Source organism: Fundulus heteroclitus, chromosome 13, assembly GCF_011125445.2.
Source record: "Fundulus heteroclitus isolate FHET01 chromosome 13, MU-UCD_Fhet_4.1, whole genome shotgun sequence".
Classification (NCBI taxonomy): domain Eukaryota; kingdom Metazoa; phylum Chordata; class Actinopteri; order Cyprinodontiformes; family Fundulidae; genus Fundulus; species Fundulus heteroclitus.
In genome coordinates, this window is record NC_046373.1 from 3,298,743 (window position 1) to 3,314,388 (window position 15,646).

Here is a 15,646-nt window from a genome sequence, read left to right on the forward strand (position 1 = left end):
AATATTTGAACAGACATGCCTGTTCATTTTCGAGTGAAGTGCAGGTCGCAAAGCTGTCTTCAAGGGAATTAGTGGCTACTGCAATTCAAAGAACACAGTAAATATTGACTGGATTTATACCACCTACATTTCAAACAAACACGTAAAACGATACTTCACTGTGAGATAAGACGGGACGGTGACTCAGTAAAACGCTGGAATGCAGTTCATTTCAATCTACCTCGTCACTTCTAACAGATAGCTGAAAGAGATCTGAAAGCTGCTGTCACATGTCGGAATGTAAATGTTGTTGCTGTTAAGTGCCAAACAAGGCATATTTATGAATTATTCAAATCTTGAATTATTCATGAGGAAAAAGGTAATATGTGGTCCAAACTCGGCGGAGATTATTGCTCCGAGGAGGAATTGTAATTTCATGAGGTTGGAGTTTTTGATTAATATCTATCTTAATCTGCCGACAACTTCAGATTTATGTGGAATATTATTTTATTAAAAGTGGAGTCGTTTTTATTATAGGACATACCGCTGATAGATGTGCAAGTTTTAACTCTGTTGGCTTAGTTGTCTTGGGGCTTGATGCCATGTTACAGCTAATTTCTGTACTTTGTCACTTAGACACAATAAAATTACATGGTTATATATATTTACATGAGTGTTTTTAATACATCGATAAAAGCCCAGACGTTCACGTTTGACATTCATGCTAATTATTATAACTTTCAAACTTATCTATAAGAAAATCTTAGTATTTTTGTAAGGAAATAAAAAAAAAAATGTGACAGACGGAAACTAACCAAGGCCAATGTATCTCAACGCTGACGTAACTAAAATCAGTAAAATAGTACGTTTGGAAATGGAAATGAAGCCTGACGAAAACCTCTGATTTCAATGCTTTCATCTAATGAGATGAACAGTGGCCTTGAAAACATGAAGACGTTGAAGAAAAACAGATTTCTTTTAACGAGGCCCTTAAGCAGAACTAACAATTAAACATGTCTCCTCCTAGCTTGAAAAGAAAAATTGTTTTTGTTATTCTCTGTTTTTTTTTTACGATGCCCAGTCAGCCCTCCTCTGCCTGTCTGGTCTGGGTGTAAGGCAGCTCTCCAGAGCCAGTAACAGGCGCCGTCCTCCACGTTGACTCAGCCGCTTACATTGACTGCATGCTATGGTGTACTCAGTGACCTGGCGCTTAGACATACAGAGCGTCTCTGTGTGCTCTGACAGCGTGTAGGCACAAGAATTCAAGTGTGAGGGCCTGGATGTGCGTTCAGTGAAATTATGTTAGCCAGCTGTACCATGCTTTGTGTCTGTGTGTGTGTGTGTTCGTTTGGAAATATTGAGTGGGAAAATGAGATTAAGGACAAATTCCTGTCAGCTTTTAGTGGCCCATTGCAGCCTTGAAACTGCTTAATTAAGAGTCTGCAGTGAATTCCTTCTGTCTTTAAGCGGTGATAAATAGACTATTTTGATTTTGTTACAGCTTAGTGCATACTAAGATACATATTGGTCACAGGTGGGCATCCTCCAGAGGTTTGCTGGACTCAGCCATCTGGTCTGAGTCCAGCAGTATCCCATCTTGTCTGGGAACGCCTTGGGGATCCACCAGAATGGAGGATGTTGCCGGGGAGAGGCAAGTCTGGGGTTCCCTCCTGGACCTGTTGCCACCGTGGCCCGATCTCGGATCAGCGGAAGACAATTGTTGGATAGACGGATGCATGGATAGTGCGTGATATCCTCCTACTTTGCCTACCAGATCTTCCATCCATCCATCCATCCATCCATCCATCCATCCATCCATCCATCCATCCATCCATCCATCCATCCATCCATCCATCCATCCATCCATCCATTTTCCAATCCGCTTAATCCCTCATGGGGTCGCGGGTGTTGCTGGTGCCTATCTCCAGCGGGCTATCTCCAATGGGCGCCAGTGTTCACTGGGCGAGAGGCGGGGTACACCCTGGACAGGTCGCCAGTCTGTCGCAGGGCAACATCTAGACAGACAGGACAAACAACCATTCACGCACACACTCACACCTAAGGACAATTTAGAGACACCAATTAACCTAACAGTCATGTTTTTGGACTGTGGGAGGAAGCCGGAGTACCTGGACAGAACCCACGCATGCACAGGGAGAACATGCAAACTCCATGCAGAAAGACTCAGGGTTGGACTTGAACCCAGGACCTTCTTGCTGCAAGGCAACAGCGCTACCTTAGGCGCTATCTTATTAAGGTTCAGGATTTACTTCCCATTGATCTAGTAGATTATATCTGTCTAAAGAGACGTTTCTTTCTCAGCGTCCTCTGCTGCCTTAGGGTTCCCCAAGGCTTTGTCGTGGGGTCTGTTTTATTCATGCTGTGCACAGTTCTTTTGGGGCATATCTTCTGTAAATGGATCTTTTCATTTCACTGTTACGCAGGCAATGCACAGATTTATGTGCACATTAATTCTGGCGATCTAGCATCTGTTAAGTCAATCATAAGTTTTATTAAAGAGGTGAAATGCTGGATGACAGGTCACCATTGTCATTTAAAGGATAGCGTTGTTTCTTAACAAAATCCTTCTGTTTGTGTCTAAAGTATCCTTTATACAGAGTAATTCTGTGATACAGGATACATATCCACATAGTCTTTATTCTATTTCAAGATCTCTTGGCTGTTCCTTGTCCAGGATTGGTCATTAAGGGAGATTTTACCTTTGCTCTAATTACACCAGCACAGTTACAAACTACTGTGTTTCAGTAATTTATCATTCTTAATCATTCAATTTAAACTTTATTTAAACTGTTTGTATTTAGACAACAGTTGGGACTTCACTTTGTTAGCTTTCATTTAATATTTACAGAACAAAGTACTTTACTGCCTGGGTTTGTGTGGAAGGTTCGTTCATGTCAGGTCAGTAAATAGTTGGCGCAGCGTTGTGCAAAAAGAGCAGCAATCATGTAGGCATGAGTGGCCGTTTCAAAAAATACAAAAAGGGGCATAGTCCTCTGAGCTGTAACATTTTTAAGTCTCTAATTGTGTTGGGCATGGCTTTTTGATTTGTCTCAGCTTAGCCATCACTGATAGAAACACTGAGTTTTCACCATATTACGTTTTATCTGCTTTTGTTGGCGGATCTTTCTCCTTTGTCTGTGCATTTATTTTGCTCTGAAGCACTTTTGTCATTTCTTCATGCCTTGTCCTTTTTTTCTTACCCTGCAGTTTGCTGTTTTGTGGTCCACAAGAGGTGCCATGAATTCGTCACGTTCTCCTGCCCGGGGGCAGATAAGGGACCCGACACAGATGTGAGTACCCGAGTGACAGCTGTTCCCTCCTATTTGTTTGCTGCTGTTCTTGTCATTAGACTTCAGCACATATGAAGTGGCACCGGGATGCATTTTTATTTTCCGGGCCTCCATCGGTCTGTACCAGCCACTTTCATCCTTGTATGAAAAAGCAACCGTCTGTTGAGGGGCCAGGGAAACTGAATCTTATTTAATTGACCGGCTGCAAAGTGTTGGAGCAAAGCCCGAATGATTTGTAATTTTAAAAATAATCTGGACCCATTTGAGAATGACTTTAATCACAAACAAATTTGGGGGAATGGAAAATGAAGTAGTTTGTCATTCGTATTGTTAATATTTGCTCACTGTGCCTGCTTTGGTCAATGTCAGGAGTGAGACCTTTTCTGTGTTCGTGCTTTTCCAAAGGAAGCCATTCAGGGGTAAAATAGCAGAGAGTCACGATGCAATCACAAGAGCTGCAGGTGGTTAATTAGATTCATTTAATGTCAGCGTTCCTGTCCAGACACATAGGCATCACTTTTAGCGAGTAGGATTGAAATATGAAGCGCTTTACAAACCAAGAAAAGCCAAAGTTAAACCCTATTATTTTGACATCTATTGTTTGCAGGGCCATTATGGACAAATAACACATTCTTCGTCCAAACCTAATGTGCCTTCTTTGCCTGCTGGCATCTCATACTCATAAAACTGTAGATGCTTTGCTACTAATATAAAAGCGCTTCTCCACTGCCAGCCACATTCGCTCATGCACTCCCATACTGGTGAGCAGATTGGAGGCATTGTGGGGTTAAATGCCCGCTGGACATTTTAACATTTGGTGAGTGGAGCTGGATTCAGACCTTGACATCTCTCCATCCTGAGCTGCAGCCAGCGCCACCATCTTGTGACTTGTTGAATCCCAGACCTTAGCAGATTAAAAATAAATAAATAAATAAATAAATAAAAAAGCTCCTCAGGGAACAAACGGGAAATGTAGGAGCAGTGGGCCTAAATGTCAGATTAAAATCTGCCATGACAAAGGCCAGAGATGTGCATAATGTTAACTAGCTCTTCTCATATAATTTAATGAAGTGCAACTGCATGGGAATGTCAAACTAACAATAATTACACATTTATTGATTTGCATTGTTTTTATTTTTTCTTGATAATATCATGTTGAGCAGAAGGTTCGCTGTCATGCTTACATATTCATGACTTTTAAAGATTTTCTACCATTGGACTAGCTACAATAAAAAAATCTTTACAATTTATTGAAACTTTTTTTTTGTGATAGACAACACAAAAGTAGAATATAATTGTGAAGTCGAAATAAAACCACAGATGGTCTTGAAAAGCTTTTCCAAAGAAATGATAAGTAATAAGTGATAAGTAATACCAATGCTGAATACCAGCATTGGTATTCAGCTCCCTTTGCTTTGACACGCCTACATAAATGCAAGTAATTGTCTTCAGAAGTCACCTGATTAGTAAGCATAGTTCATCTGGGTGTACTTTAATCTCAGTAGAGATCCAGATGTTCTGTCAAGGCCTCGCAGATTGATCAATGAGTACTGGTGAACAAATGCCATCATGACGGACAAAACTATAAAGACGTTTAAAGCAGAGTTGGGTTATAAAACAAAATCCCAAGCTTTGAACTCTTCACACAGCTCTATTTGCTCAATTATCAGAATCGGCTTGAGTCATCAAGTTTGTGCGCACTAACAAATAATTTGTCTTTGGTTCCACTTTGCTCTCAATGAAGACGTTTTAAATATAAATATATACATGGAGAAAATAAAAAAAATTAAAGCAAATGGCGATCTATTGCTCCGTCGTGAAGCGACAAGTCGAAACAGTTCGTGTCCAGGATATTTGGAGTCTGCAGAGATGACCTTAGACTTGTACCAGTACTGGATGGGGGGAGAAGTCTGCCCTGATTGTTCATTGCAGTTTTGACCTGTGCTGTTTTGTGGATGATGTTTGCCTATAAGGAAACTGCTAGCTGTTCAGCAGGGAATCTGTGATTTCCTTCAAATGCTTGGCAGCATAATGCAATGGTGCAAACTTCTTTTCAGCAAAGACATGGAAGCTGGTGAGAGTTGATGGGAAGATGATTAGAACCAAATACAGGGCAATGATAGAAAAAAACCTGTTAGAGGATGCAAAAGACTTCAAACTGAAGGCAGGGGGGCGGGGTGGGGGGAATATCTTCTAGCAGGACAAGAACCTTAGGTTAAGTCAAGTTTATTTGTATCGCACATACCGCATTAAGGCGGTTCAAAGTGCTTTACTTCATAAAAACATAAACACATCCAAACGCATCGAAACAGTCACTGGTTGTGAAATCAATAACAAACAATAAATTGTATCAGGTGAAAACATCAATACGCTTTAAATATATTGGGAAATGTAAAAACATAGTTCATGCATCTCACTGTGCTTGCTCAGAAGAATGGGCAAGAATTTTTATCTGTAGATGTGCAAAGAGACATACCCACAAAGACTTTCAACAGAAATTGCAGTAAAGGTGACTCTACAAAGTAATAACTCATTAGTTACTTTATCAAATAAAGCTGCAAACAGAAACTTCATCTTTGTAATGTAATAACTATTGAAAAGGGTCAAGGGGTAAAAGTAACTTGTCAAGCCATTGTATGATTGGTAGCAAGTCATTTTTCTACAGCCATGTTATAAATAGGGCCACAGAAATAATTCAGGATGCTTTATAAACTCTCACCCTAAACTCTTAAATGACCCTTGTAAGGAGCTTTTATTCTTGGTTCAATAGTAGCGACTATGTTCTATCTGCCATTGCTTGTCAGTTCTGAAAGTGTGAAACACATTTACATACCTGCCTGCTTGCTGGGGGCTCAAAGCCTGGCCTTTGTAACTGGATATATCTCAACCCGGACTCTAAATAGAGCTCTCCACAGATTGCAGAGGGTTGTCTGAGTCAGGTGTTGCACCATTCACTAAGAAATGGGGTTCATTGTTTCCAGGACAATTTTCAATGACCTGTCTGATATGTGTGTTTCAGCGATTCTCGCTACCCTGTTTTTTGTTTAACCGAACAGGTTTTCCACGTCTTATACCACTTGCATTAATAGATTGAGAAGTTCCTTACGCGACCCTGTTTTGTATGTGAAAAAGGTGTCTTATACCAATTCAAGCCTGTTTTTCTTGTAAATAATTACACATTTGACAAATATTGATTGATGAATAATAATCAAGTTAAACCTTCAGAAAAACCTAACCCTTAAAATATGTAGACTTTATCTTAAAATTGAATTCAAGAATTACATATTCGGTTCAAATAACAAATTTCTTAGCTTTTAGAGAGTCCCTTTGAAAGAATGGGACATTCACTGTCTTCTTCAGAAATTAAAGAGACGCCGTGGACATAATTTAAATTTATTTTGAATCTGGTGTTCTTGAGCTAGGAGACCTTTATAAGTTGAGGAGTAGACAAAATATGCCAGGTTTTTACATTATTTAATGAAGCGCAAACAAGTGTAATAGAAAATTTCTAAGACAAATGTTAGCGTGCAGGAACATTGGTTAGTTGATATCTGATTAACAACGTGAGTTTGCATATTATTCTTAGGAAATTAAGGATTTTGTCCCACAGTTTCTCAAAGTCAAATTCTAATTCTAATACTAATTAGCTCTAGGTGGTATTGTAACCTTGCAGTGTTGTTTATTTCGGCCCGTGATGGAGTCCATGTTAAACCCTGCTTCTTTTTCTTGGTGAATGCTGAGATAGGCTCTGGCCATTTTAAGTATATACTAAATAAATCAAGTATGGTGGATGGATGGATTAATGGGGTAAAAATTAAAGTTTCTCACACACGTTTTCTTGCCATTTACTAACTGCAGCCATAACATAAATCATGTACTTAATTCTTTTTAGGCCAATAGTTGCTTCAACAACAAATTTATTCAATACCAAAACTGTTTTATGTAAATAAATAAAAATACTAAATAACGAATGAGCTCCAAGTCTTTGGGGTTCAAAGGCCTCCTTCCAATAAACCCAATCCTTTGTTAAATCCTCAGATTTTCTCTCAGCTACCACCAAAATGTTAAAGTTATGTTAATTTTGAAGAAACCTGTGTCGGAAATTTAAATATATCCTAAACATACAAATCTCCCAGGCATATTAATGATTTTAGGCTTAACTTTAATGTTTTTGTATTATCAAACAAATCCGTTTTTCTTACAGCAACACCATGAAATACACACAAAATAAAAAATTTTATCACGCAAAATTACTTTGCGTCTCTACATGAAATCAGTGACTTTTAGCTGGCATTTAGCTCTTTAATGATGTCCATTATTCAGTACCATCCATGATCCATGACAATCAAGTCATGGATTACTGTTTAAAAGATTTCACACTTTATCATCAAATCTTCAGTAACATGTATTTCATAGATAGATGGGGGTGTTCATAAGGTAACACAGTTTTTTTTAAATTGGAAACAAATAAATCCTAAAATTAGACTTTGTTTCCTCCTAATACATAAAGTTACCTAGCCTAAAGGTAGGACAGGTTATTATGTGTGACATTATGCTACTGTAATAGAAAAAAGTTTTATTCTCAGAATGTTTATTGCGTCCGATTTGAAAAAGAAAAGGAAGACTTCAGATAAAGCTGTAGACTGTAGGCGCTAAAACCTGTTTTTTTTAGACAGAACATTCATTTCTTACGTGTATATTCTTTCATGACTTGCACAAATCAAATCTGTCTACCTTAAAAGTGCTCCCCTTTTGCTACTAATATTAGATTGTTTTTTATGCATTTCTTTGCAGCTGCAGCTGTGTTGCTGTTGCTAAGGGCAGCCGCACTTATTAAATAGCCTAAAGCAGTGCAGAAAACCAATAACTCCTTCGGCCAGATAATATCCCCCGAATCTGCTTTGTCTTGGCTACGTGCATCTTATGACTCATATCTGCGTTTTATAACGTCCTCTCCTATAAGAAACAAAGTGTATGGAGGGGTCAGTGGTCTCTTCCACAGAAGCTAACGATGGATTCATGGGGCAGGAAAATCAAAAACTCGCTTTCCCCTCACAGTCACAGCTGCTGGGACAATATATGTCCCTTCTTTAAATTGATGAACTAAATTCATCAGTTTAATTGGGTTCAAACCAAGTGTCTGTTGAACGACAGCTTTGCTGATCAATGCACTGCAATACAAATGCTGCTATTACGCATACCTAGAGGTTAGGTCATAGTAGTAGCCTCGCTGGGTGACGATCATAACACTTAGTTTAGCTAAATGTTTTGCTTTCACTGCTAGGTGTAGTATTTGCCTGCAGCTGAAGTAAGCTCAGTGCTTTACGGAAGAGCGTCATCAATAATGCAAGAGCTCTTGGTTTCACCGCAGGGGCTCGGCAGATGAACCTGAGAGGTATGATGCGCCTGCGTCTGTGTGGGTGTGTGGCCATTGCATCATTGATGTCCACTTAACCAGTACAGCACATTTGACCCGGGGCAATCTGCTAGTCTGTAATCTGCTAGTCTGTTTGCACTGATTCCCTCTCTTCTTACACACACACACACGCACACACACACACACACACACACACACACACACACACACACACACACACACACACACACACACACACACACACACACGCACACGCACGCTCTAACGATCACCTCTTAGCCCCTCGGGCCTGTTCGGTGCACAGATAGTTGTGACAGTGTAATACAGTTAAGCAGCAGCACATTTCCTTGGAAACGCACAGAGCTGACCCGAGGGTGACACGGCGTCCAGGCAGACCACTAACGGACGCTCAGCAAATGTACGCCGAAGAGTCCGAACACCTGCACCATTCTTCCTGTTCCCCGAGAACGTGTTCAGGTTGCATGTGCATTATCAATGTGTTGCGTTGTTTGCGCGTCTCAAAAGTTGGTATTTACCGTTGTGGTCTGACCCCGTAGCCTTTAATTCGACGTCAGAAACAGTAGCTGTTAAAATATTTCACAGTTCATGTCATCGATGAACAGATGGAACGTTAACCTGTCCTTCGGCAGACTTTGGTGGGCGGGTTATTTGTCATGCTTGTTCAGAATGATTGACCTGGAACCAGGGGCGGTTCTAGACAGGGGCCAACAGGGGCCTGTGCCCCTGTAGAACTGTTCCTGGCCCATGTTATGGCCCCTGTACTAAAGACGTGACATGAAATTTCTTAGGATGATAAATGCTGACAGAGATACCGTGACTGACTGGTCATTTGGATCAGTTGTATTTTTTACGTTTATGTTTTTACCCAATAATAGAATAACAAAATAATTAAATAAATAAATAAATATAAAAAATAACAATAATTAAAAAATTTGGCTGTTTCACATTAAGCTCCCGCCGTATTGAGAAAAGATCAGGGGTCTGCAATCTGCAGTTCCAGAGACACAATTGGCTCTTTGGCTTACTTCATATATTAAACAATGAAATGTTGACCTGTTTTGTTGCCCCTGTGAAAAAACACTGGCCCCACCCTGGCCCCCCTGCTAAATTTGGTGTAGAACCACCACTGCCTGGAACCCAAATATAACGCCAACTTAGAGACAGCGCTGTTTTTGTGACAGTAACACAATTGTGTCTGAGGAACAGATCTACTTTCACTGCTTTAAGGCGTGGCATGGATTGTTGATGGTGTTAAGACTTGCATAACCCTTCCCTTCTCTACCTGCTGTACATCACCAAAAGGAAAACTACAAAACGACGAGCAAAATGTAGAGGTGGGGACATAAAAGTGAAGGAAACAGTGCAGCACTCTGTTTGATTATTTTCTCAGTGCATATTTAGGAGAACTCGTTTCAGTGTGAAAACCCACGCTGAATTCTCTGAATTGACTGTTTGACAGCCACATCAGTTAGTTTTCCATATTTAACAGACAAATAGCGCTTAAGATAAAGTGTTTCAGAACATGAAACTGTAAATAAGTTGTGGTTATTACTCTTTCTAATTAGCTCTTGCAGTCATATCCGCTGTGTAGCATATAAATAGGAACATTTTTGTTGCTTATGCTATTAGGCATTTATGGAAAACTGACAATCGCTATGTGCATTAAATCTGACCCCAGTTCAAATTCAAGCATCAAACATTATGAACTTAATGCATGAGCATTAAATTATGATTCTTCTAACATAACTATCCAATAGCTTCACATCCGGGACATTTGTCCGATCATTTGCATCTTACATGTATTTAAATGTCAAATGAATTAATTAATTTGATATTAATTTCATTTTTCAACTTTGGTGAATTTATTTTTCAATTTATTCTAAGTCTGGTACATTTAACAGCACAATAATGGTCTTGTATAAGTCGTCTCACTTATAAACTTGACTACAAAACCCCCCCAAAAAAAACAATTCATAACAACATTACTCTAATGGTCTTGCTCTGGGGGCGAGGTGGGGCGGCTTATAAGCAGTGACTCAGTCCACCTTTGCAACATTGCTTTTTGCAATGGCTTGACAAAGACACACTGAAATAGTTGCCATGTGGTTAATGTGAGAGCACTCTTATTTGTGAACTCATTTTGCCCCAAGAAAAAAAGTGAAGCAATATTTGAAAGTGTAAATCACATGGGAGACTTTTAACAGACAACACATCTGCTGGGAGCTGCATTCGGGTTTGAAAGCTTGGGACACAAAGTCTCATTACAAGGATTCTGGTTGAGAATTGAAAACAAGATTAAACTGGAGTGGTGGTAAATTGCATCATCTTTGCCACGGGCATCTTGGATTGTCACAGGCAATGGAGGCTTTCATCTTTATGTTTAGTCAATTTACCTTCCAGCTAGGGTGCTGGCCATCTCTTTTAGACAGGCCTGTTCTGTTCTCCAGTCTGCCTTTTTACCATTAAAGCTATAGTGGGTAATCCTGTTCAGAAACACTTTTTGTTATGCTGGGTAAAATCCTCCTTCCATCCTGAAAGTAGTCAATACATTATGTATTCAGAAAAAGGAAGTTAAATCTCTGTGGGAGCTGCAGGCCTGTAAAAACTAACCAATCCATGCCCCTCGATCCGAAGGGTATGGATTCATCAGAGTTAGTAGAAAGAAATAAGAAAAAGACCAGAGTGGATTTGGGAGATTTTCTTCATGTGATCCCCCTAATGTCGAAAAGTAGCGGGTAAGACGGTCTTGCGGAGGCGCAGTTAATCAAAAAGGGACTTGGGGAAACTTCCAGAAAAATCGCCGACCCCAGCTTTAAGTCAATATTAGTGCCAGGATTGGAGATTGTGCTTTCACCAAACATTACTAAACTGAAATCTGAATTACAGTGGATTGTTTAGGTTTGACTAGATGATATTTAAATGATTTGAGTCTTTTCTTTAATGTTCTCCATGTTGACTTTTGTTGGGAATTGGACGTCAACAATGAAACCTAGAAATGGGTTAGAATTGTGATTGTAGTAACACCTTTACCGGTGACTTCTTTTACCAAAGAGACATAGCTAAAAACAGAAGGACTGGACCATGAGTATTTTCTATGGGCTTGAACTACAAAGAGTACACTGAGTTAATTACATCCAGTTAAACCCTTTAAAATGACTCCATTAACAGCAGAGACAAAGGGTAAGGACAGAAGAACCCAGCCAGGGGTACTTTCTATGTAAAAGAAAAACAGAGTACACTGAGGTAAAGCAGCAAAAGGTCCATCAAAAACTCAGTCAGCAAAACTTGCTGAGTCAACAGTGCTTACTAAGGCAAAAAAAGAGTACACAAAGGTAATAGTAGTAATACATCCATCCATGACTCCATCAAAGGGATGCAGCTAAATGCAGAAGCACTAAGCAAATAGTATTTTCTGTGGGAAAGAAAAAAATAATACAATGCAACGTCAAAGATAGCTGCAAGTGATGCAAACATGGAGAGTAGCAAAAAAATGAGTGTGTTAAACCCTTTGCAGGGATGTTTCAAATTATCATCTGCCTAATTATCTATTTTCTATATCCCATTTACCTTTACCCAGGTTTCCAGGGTGGTTATATGGCATGGTTAAATAATACTTCAGGGGGAAACCCTGCTCAGGATGTTACAGTACCACTTTCTGTTTGGAAAGCTTCCATCCTTCTTTCTAAAGAAAGCCATTTCTAAAGATTCTTTAGAACACAGCATAAATACTGACATGTTCCCTACTGCCTCCCAAACGTCATCAGAAAGTAATCAAATATTATCTGATGGTATAATTGTGAGGCACGCTCCATATGTAGACAAACCAAGGTAAGGTCCTGCTAACAGACAGTACTGCATATCACCACATGTTTTTGATCCATTCCTGTAGTGGGTAGAGCTGCCTCGGCAGTAAAACTGTGACCCGCTCAGTTATTGGGAAGGTTGCTATAATGTTGATGTAACATAGAAGCTCAAGTGAGCCTCCTACTCCGTACAGAATTAGATGCCAGTAACACATGCTTTTAGCACACACCCTTATGCAAGCCTTGGCACCAGCGCTGCTTCCAAGGAAACACTGTTTCAAAGAAACTCAATTTCGCATTTTGGTGTACATATAACGCTTTAAACGTATCCTGTGTGAGTTGTGTTATATCCATCAGAGCCCTGGCAGGTGTTGCAGTTGGTAAAATTAGATTATTGTATATTCAACATGCAAATGAACACATATGCAACCATAAAATACACAGTGATGGGTGCCAGATAGGATGATGTGATTGACCAGAGATTGGTGATGGTGCATGCAAGGGAGAAAATGAGAACCTACTGTATGCTCTACTTATGTAGCATGTCTAATGCAATTTGGCCTCCTTCGCCAGGCTTCATTCAGCGTCATAGATCACCCACTTTAATTCTGACTGTTAGATGTTTTTGGATGCCCCGCTCTGCCTACAGTTCATTAAGCTGGTCATGTGTGACCTGCATGAACCGCCAAGCAGCAAGCCGTTTCTACCGAACGTTTCACGGAGAGACCGGAGACCAAATAATAGTTGCTGCATGCAAGTTTAGAATTGTGTGTGCAACCAGCGTGAGTTAGCAAGTTAACGCCGCAACAGACACAATCTACCCAGGAATGGAAGAGTGAAGGGAGTGAAACGGGAAAGCTCAATCATATTCTGTTAATAAGGCAAGAAATGAAATCGGCTGATTTATGTTCTTACCTCAAACTGCCAGTTTGAGGTAAGAACATTTGCAGATGGACTCCTATCTGATAGGGGAAAAAATCTCATTAAATTCATGTCTTAGACTCTGAAGGGATTGAATTTCCTGATAGATCATTGCAACCGAGAAATGCATTCATGCTCAATCAGGAAGATAGGATCTTTCAAGGCATCAAAACATTTCGTAAAGCGTAGGATGTGGTTATAGATTCATGTTAGTTTAAGTGAGAAAAGATGATGTTTTGAGTTCCCAGGCTCAGTATTGGCTAATAATACAAACCAAGAATGTAAACCAAGAGTGATTATTATTGTCTGAAAAGTGTTTACAAAACTAAATTGGACTGGGCATTGATTTCCTTTAACTGTTTGTTTAGGATTCAAAGTATCATAGACGGTGCATTAAGCAAGTGTTGAAGTGAGATTACCCGTCTCACTGCATTCAGACCTTTTAGAGCGCAACATTGCTCTGGAAGTATCGGAATCAAACTGAATGTTGTTCTGGTTGCTGTATTTATAAGTCAGATTTTAGTGTCAGTGTTTGTTTTCTTGCTGCTCTCCACCTTTTTCCTTTGAAGCAGAGGGCTCTATTAAAAACAGGATACGTGCCAAGAGTTTGCTTTAGAAGAAAATTTAAGAATTCTGCTGTTTGATAGAAGCTACAATATTATTGACCATTTTATGGCAAATCCTAACATTAGGGGTTTGTGATTTGATACTATTAAATTGCAATCGAAGGACAAATGGACTGAACTTAGATAGCGTTTTTGGAGTCGCATCAACCACTGAAAGCACACACACCATTCGCCACATTCACTCGGCTGCACTCACGAATGTGTGTAGAGAGATACACAGATTGATGGGCACATTGGGGCTAAGTACCCAGGGAGGAAGCTGGAGTCGAATGCAAAGGTTTCCAATTGCCCTGCTGATGATGTCTCAAGGGACAAACATCATAATATCATCTATGAGCCAGATTCTGTCCAATGCTCTTCATTGTTATTGCTCATGCTTATTAGTTTTCTTTCCCTTTTTTTCCTCTTTAAGTTCTTAAACTAGTTATTATATAGCAGGAATGTGCTTTACCTGAGTGGTATTGTTTACCTTTTAAATGAATACACATTTATCAAGTTTGGCTCAGCAGTCTGAGACCAAGTGTACTTCAAATCTTAAACCTGCTGCCACACAACGTTTTATCTAAAAAAAAAAACAACAGCAATCTTTTCTGTAAGTCTAAATTTGAAGAAAGTAATAACATTTTATGAGACATCAAATACTGTCACATACAAAAAGTGCATGTTACTTCAGAGACACCCTTGTATATATATATATATATATATTGTTAGTATATATGTGTTGTGTTGTGTTGTAATATACGTTGTAAGAAAACATATAAGAAGACCAAAACCAAAACATAATAAGAGAAAAACATTTTTTATGTAGAAACTAGCAATATCAAACATGGTAGCTCCACTGACAGAATAAAGATCAGATGTATATCTTGCACTAAACTGTAGATCATGATAAACTCATCACTTCTCTGAACTACAGACCAGCATGCACAAATTGTCTTGGACACATTTGTCTCCCTTGTGGTTGCTGCTCCAGAGGCAATAAGACCTAAAAAGCCTCTGCTGCCAGGCTAAAGATTGTTTGTGGTATTGCAACAGGAGGAAGTAGTTTCCTCAGCCATTATGCAAAAACACCAGTTGATATCGGGAGGAAAAGAAGAGAATGCACCGGACTCCGCGGGCACAGAGAACATCCCCGCCTGCATTTGATTGCTCACATTAACATCTGCCATCTGCCGTGGCTTCTGTAACAGTCAATAAAACTGCTCGGTGTAATTTGCTACGCTAAGTGCCTTAAATGATTATCCCCACATGTTGAATTGCAACGGGATGATATACTCATTGACCAAACAAGGCTGTCAATTGGCTAAGTATCGGGATTTTGTTACAGCATAGTTGAATCATTTTTTATACTAAAATCACAATATTAAGGATTACATTTTTAAATAGGTTTTATTAGTTAACTCTGAAAAAAAAAACATGCTGTTTGTTTTGATACATTTGAACTGATAATCTTTTGACGTTATTCAAAAAGGGAAGACAGTAGAGAGACAGGTTTTGTCATTCTACTTCACGGCTAAGCCATTGCTTGCCGTATTAAAAGTTTTGAGTGACGGCTGACGTGACGGTCGGGTCCCCTGGGCCTCTTGCTGATGATATTTCTACTCCCTC

The 15,646-nt window shown here is 39.5% G+C and overlaps 1 protein-coding gene across 7 annotated transcripts in view; it reads left to right on the plus strand.

Moving 5' to 3' along the window:
* Positions 1-15,646, plus strand: part of prkcaa (protein kinase C, alpha, a) — a 173,527-nt gene that overhangs the window by 58,527 nt on the left and 99,354 nt on the right. For all 7 annotated transcript variants that reach the window (XM_036144901.1, XM_021322381.2, XM_036144902.1 and 4 more), the window contains exon 3: positions 3,208-3,290. In XM_036144901.1, the coding sequence (XP_036000794.1) occupies positions 3,208-3,290 (83 nt within the window). The remainder of the gene's footprint in view (positions 1-3,207; positions 3,291-15,646) is intronic.